Consider the following 5795-nt stretch of genomic DNA (forward strand, 5'->3'; position numbering starts at 1 on the left):
CGATCATATGACAGGGGCATTTGTTCAACTATGTTCATAGCAGCATTATTTGTAATAGCCAGAACCTGGAAACAACCTAGATGTCCTTCAATGGACAGTTCTCATTTAAACCACATATGGGAATTGGTATTTTGTTTGTTTGTTTGTTTGTTTTGTTTAGTAGTTTTTGAAACGAAGTTTCTCCACGTATCCTGGCTGTCCTTGGACTCACCCTGTAGACCAGGCTGTCTTTGAGCTCAGAGATCTACCTTACCTGACTCTGTCTCCTGAGTGCTGGAATTAAAGGCATATGCCACCACTGCCCAGCTTGTGAATTGGGTTTTATATTGGAAACTGGAATCAGTTCAATGAAGGACAAGGCTGGCAGCAGTAGGAATCAGGAGAAAACCTATTTCAGGGCTGCAACATAAAACTGTTCTTGGGACCTTAGGTGGTGCCAGGCATTGGTGCAGAGCCTAGATGGACACCTGTGCAGGTGACCTTGCAACCAGTAGATTTTCTGTGAGTCCCGTTTTTACAGTGTTCACAAATGTGGTACACCCTGACAAAGAAAGTAAAAGGAAAAGATTTTGGCAATGACTTCTGTCTATTTCTTCCTATGAAAATCTTTTAATTAAAAGTGACTTTGTTATTTTTATTATTAAACCACTGAGGGGGTGTCATGGTAGAAGAGATGGCTCAGTGGTTAAGAGTGCTGATTACTCTTCCATGGGATCTGGATTCAATTCCCAACACCCACGCCACGACTCACAACTGTTTGTAACTCCAGTTCCAGGTGACCTGACACCCTCACACAGACATACATGCAGGCAAAATACCCATGCACATAAAATAAAAAAAATTTACAAAACCCACTAGGTTATTACAGATAAAATATGAAGTGGTAGACACTGTAAACAGCTTTGTGTTTGTTACACATATTTTTCTTGTGTTAATGTGCAACACATTTTTATTAAACATGTTTCAGTCATACCTTTCCTTGACATGAATGTATTTCACTTCAAAACATGCATTTTTTAATTGTAACATTTCTATGTTTTATATTTGTCATTAAACATTTTGGTTTTTTTTGGGTCATTGTATGTTAATAAGAAATGTGTATACAGGCCGGGCGGTGGTGGCGCACGCCTTTAATCCCAGCACTTGGGAGGCAGAGGCAGGCGGATCTCTGTGAGTTCGAGACCAGCCTGGTCTACAAGAGCTAGTTCCAGGACAGCACCAAAGCCAAAGAAAAACCCTGCCCCAAAAAACCAAAAAAAAAAAAAAAAAGAAATGTGTGTACAGCTCCATGTTATACCTTTTTAGAATTCTTGTTAGTTTCTTTTCAGGCGCTATCACTTCTCTGTGCAACTCCTTTATATGTAGTTCTGTTCAGAGTGCTTTGTGTATATAATCTTTTAAGCCCAGGAAGCAGCTTTGCTGCGTGGTTTTGTAAAAAGGGATGATAAAGATAAACAATAGCAACAGGGAGTAAGGTTCTTTTGTCTGGCCAGGAGCTTCTGGGCTCTTCCTTTGTGATAGGTCTTTTCTCTCCTAGGCTGGGAACCACCACGCATGACACTTGCAGTGAAGACACGTACAGCACCTTGCTGCAGAGGTACCAGCGTTCTGAGGAAGAATTGCGCAAAGTTGCTGAAGAGTGGCTGGAGTGTCAGAAGAGGATTGATGCCTATGTGGATGAACAGGTAATCGTTGCTCCCAAGGCACAGCCTGCACTCTGAGGCTTTTGTGCCAAGTTGCTAGCTACAGTTTGAGTAGCTGAGCTCCCAACATAGGCCTTTGGTGTACCCTGGTAGAAACCTTGCAATATCACTGACCTCTGACCTGGGTGTTGTATGGCAGGAGCAATTAGATCTTCAATAAGGTTGTATCTACTGTCTCTGTCCTAATGAAGGACATTAGGAAGTTACCAGGTGTTTTGGGCCCAGAAGCCATTTATCAATCATGGTTCTGTTGAGAGCTCATTCTTTTTTCATCCAGAACTGCCAAACAGAAGGGCAAACATAAGGGCAGAGGATAGCAAGACTCCAGGAAGCAGAGAGAAAGGCTTTTGGGTCCTAATATACTCTTCAAGGTTATACTCCAGTAACCTAGCTTCCACTGGGAGCTACCTCCTAAAGGTTTCCTTTACCTTCCAATGGTACTAAATGCTAAGGAACAAGCCTTTGGCATGTGAACCTCGTGTGGACAGTCAAGAACCAGACTGTAGGTGGCTAGAGAGATGGCTCAGTAATTGATAGCACTGGCTGCTTTTTCAGAGGACCCAGATTCGATTCCCCTACCCACATGGCAGTCTATAGCCATCTGTAACTCTAGTACCAGGCAAACCAACACATTCTTCTTGCATCTCTGGGCATCAGGCATGCACATGGCATACAGCAATACATGCTGACAAAACACTCATACACAAAATAATAAATCATTAAAAAAGAAAGAAGCCGGGCAGTAGTGGTGCACACTTTTAATCCCAGTACCCGGGAAGCAAAGGTAGGTGGATCTTTGTGAGTATGAGACCAGCCTGATCTACAGAGTGAGTGCCAGGTCAGGCTCCAAAGTTACACAGAGAAACCCTGTCTCAAAAAAAAAAAACAAAAAAAAACAAAAAACAAACCAAGAAAAGAAAAGAAAGAGGGAGGGAGGAAAGAGAAATAAGGAAAGAAAGAAAGAAAGAAAGAAAGAAAGAAAGAAAGAAAGAAAGAAAGAAAGAAAGAAAGAAAGAGAAAGAAGAAAAAGAAAGAGAAGAACCAAACCAAAGCACCAAACACCAGTCCGTGCCTGGCTAACTCTTGTCATCATGGTGAAAGATACATAGAAGGAGATGAGGAGCTGGAGAGCCACAAAGTGCCACTGCATTGAGAGCAATTATAGGAGAGTTTGCTTCTGTCCCCAGGGAAGATTCGTTTAAGTCAGCTAAGGTTATAGGATGACTCGTGTCTCCTGTAAATGGCTACCACTTAACACTAATCTGGGTTTGCTACTGGACACAATAGTATGAGGAATCCAGTGTTATGTAGGCACTCTATACTTCACCTAAACATGTGCACCACCTAGAACTTTCTGTAGTGGGGATAGTAAACTTTCTATGGTGGCAGCTGTTAACAAAGCCCATACAACAGTAGCTAGTGTCTGCTTTGGTCCCCACAGTCCTGCTGGCATTCTTAGCATTGACTGAGAAGCTGCTGCTCTTGGGGGTTTGGGAGAGAGGGGTATGAGCTGGGGTATATATGCCTTAGTTCTTGGAATAGAGAATGTGCCTAAGTGGATTGGCAGACATTTGTGGGTTCCTTGATTAGTCTATTTCAGATTTTCTTCTGAATTCTCAAGATGCATTGCTTATATTTCATTTTTTAATTTTCTAATTTATTTTATGTTATTATTGGAATTACACATAGATAAAGGTTAATAATAGAGTTAGTGTTCTCAGAAGTAGGAAGGTCATGTATATGGGTAGAACAGACCAGCTCTAGGAGTCCTCAACCAGGCTTGTCTGTCAGGTGCCTGAGAGCAAGCACTTACTTCCCTCAGCACAGGAAATGTACCCTTCTCTCTGAGGTTGTTTTCCATGTGAGAAAAGTACTTGTGGTATTATGAGTGTCAAGCAAGAGGCTGAAATAAAATAGCTGGTGACTCATTCTTTTATATTGCACCTCTGTTTTGTTCATAGGTAATCTTTCTTGTCTATACATTTCTTTAAAATCATTTAAAAGAATCTTCCTTGAGAATGTTTTGTGTAGTTGTTACTAAGGTTTTTTTATATATTTTTTTATATCTTCTTTCTAGATGACAATGAAAACCAAACAGCGCATGTTGACAGAAGACTGGGAGATTTTTAAGCAAAGGAGATTAATTGAAGAACAGGTAAGGTTGTTGAACAGGCAAATTACTGCACAGAAAAGTGACACCTTAATATGTAAGCATGCTCTGTGTTACAGGATACCAGTGAAGACCATTGACAGTTCCTGCCGGTATTAAAGTCATTATACAAAGTTATTTTAACTTTTAGATAAACTGACTGCATTTACTTGTTTCTTGGTCTTCCATATACTTGCTTGAAAAGAATAATCTTGGTGGGAGTTGGTGAAAAATGGTACAAAGACCATACTCCCCATTTCCCTTTGCACCAATTAGCCAATTGTGTCAGATTGAAGTTGAGCTCCCACCAGTGGGATGAAACAGAGGCCCTTTTACCTGAATGTGCTGATAGGCTTGATTAAGTTCTGGCACATACTTCCCCTTTGAAATCCATATTCCTGATTATTGGTGCTACTACCTAGACATCTCTTGGGTCTAGTCTACTCCACATATGAATCTCAATTTCTGGTGTCTTAACAAGTCCTGAGTATCTAGAGCAGACTGAGTAAACTTGGTGTCTACAACAGTTCTACCTTATGGCTATCTGCAAAAATGCATATGGTATATGTCTTCTGGAGACCAGAACATTAAAAGGTTTCTGATGCTTCACTCTTGATTTGACTGACCCTGCCTGCATACTCCAAGGCTACTGTCCTGTTCTTTTGGTTTTTTCCATCTGCAAGAGGTGGGCCTCTTGGGTTATAAATGAGCATGATTACTGTCATAGTTGAAATGTGGTGCAGGAAATGGGGGAAGTATCTTGCAAATTTAAGCTGTTGTTTGATAATTTCTTCTAGTTAACTAATAAGAAAGTAGTTACTGGTGAGAACAACTTCACGGATACCAGGAGACACATGTTGTCATCATCTCGGTTGAGCATGCCAGACTGCCCTAACTGCAACTACAGGCGAAGGTGAGCTAGGCTCTCTAGGTGCTATTGACCTTCAGCCCACACTGAAACAAGCAGAGGTTTGAACCCAACCATGAGAGTTGGCTTTCTTGGTAACTGTCCTTAATTCCCGATCAGATGTGCTTGTGATGACTGCAGCCTCTCACACATCCTCACTTGTGGTATCATGGACCCCCCCGTCACTGATGACATCCACATTCACCAGCTACCACTCCAAGTGGATTCTGCTCCCGACTATCTCTCTGAGATGCGCCCACCTAGTGTGTCATCAGCAAGCTCAGGGTCAGGTTCCAGCTCTCCCATCACAATTCAGCAACATCCCAGACTCATCCTCACAGACAATGGCTCTGCACCAACTTTGTAAGTTGTGACTTTATAATAGAGTTTCAGAAATTTATCCAGTAATGATAAATACATACATCAGAAATATGATCACCATTATAGTGCTTTTTATAAAAAAGAAAAAAAAGGATCTTTCAGTGTGTTAAGCACCTGTTAAAACATGAAATCAATAAACCCAAACTATTTTATTACCTGAAAAAATATGGTGAATTTATAATTACCAGTTGGTATGCAGGGAAATGTCTCACAGTTCTGGTCTCATTTTTTCATTCTTCCTGAGGTGGACAGTGGCTGTTCATCCTCTTCATTGTCAGCTCAGTGTTCATGCTTGTTCCATGTCTTGCTAAGAACTCAGATCACTTTAGCAAGCAATTGAAAGTTTGTGTTTTCTGTATTCCTACATCTAGCAAGGGGCTGTAAACTCAGTAGTGACCCTGTCATTTGCAGAGGCTTCATAAGTTTATTTGCACATGGGTATATATAATTTCTTTTTTCTTTTTCTTTTTTTGGTTTATTTGTTTGGATGGATTGTTGGTTGGTTTTTTTTTTTTTTTTTTTTTTGAGATAGAATTTCCTCTAAGTAATCCTGGCTGTCCTAGAACTCACTTTGTAGACCAGACTAGCCTCAAACTCAGAGATCCACCTGCCTCTGCTTCCTGCGTATTGGGATTAAAGTCATGCGCCACCACAC

General features: G+C 41.0%; 1 protein-coding gene across 4 annotated transcripts in view; it reads left to right on the plus strand.

Moving 5' to 3' along the window:
- The window catches only part of Fam193a (family with sequence similarity 193 member A), an 89372-nt gene that overhangs the window by 29903 nt on the left and 53674 nt on the right, over positions 1–5795 (plus strand). For 3 of the 4 annotated variants that reach the window (XM_005365904.3, XM_013353324.2, XM_013353323.2), the window contains exons 6-9: positions 1538–1685; positions 3781–3858; positions 4650–4765; positions 4880–5122. In XM_005365904.3, coding sequence (XP_005365961.1) covers positions 1538–1685; positions 3781–3858; positions 4650–4765; positions 4880–5122 — 585 coding nt within the window. The remainder of the gene's footprint in view (positions 1–1537; positions 1686–3780; positions 3859–4649; positions 4766–4879; positions 5123–5795) is intronic. The other variant, XM_013353325.2, reaches the window with a different exon arrangement.

Source organism: Microtus ochrogaster, unplaced genomic scaffold (genome assembly GCF_000317375.1).
Source record: "Microtus ochrogaster isolate Prairie Vole_2 unplaced genomic scaffold, MicOch1.0 UNK5, whole genome shotgun sequence".
NCBI classification, from domain to species: domain Eukaryota; kingdom Metazoa; phylum Chordata; class Mammalia; order Rodentia; family Cricetidae; genus Microtus; species Microtus ochrogaster.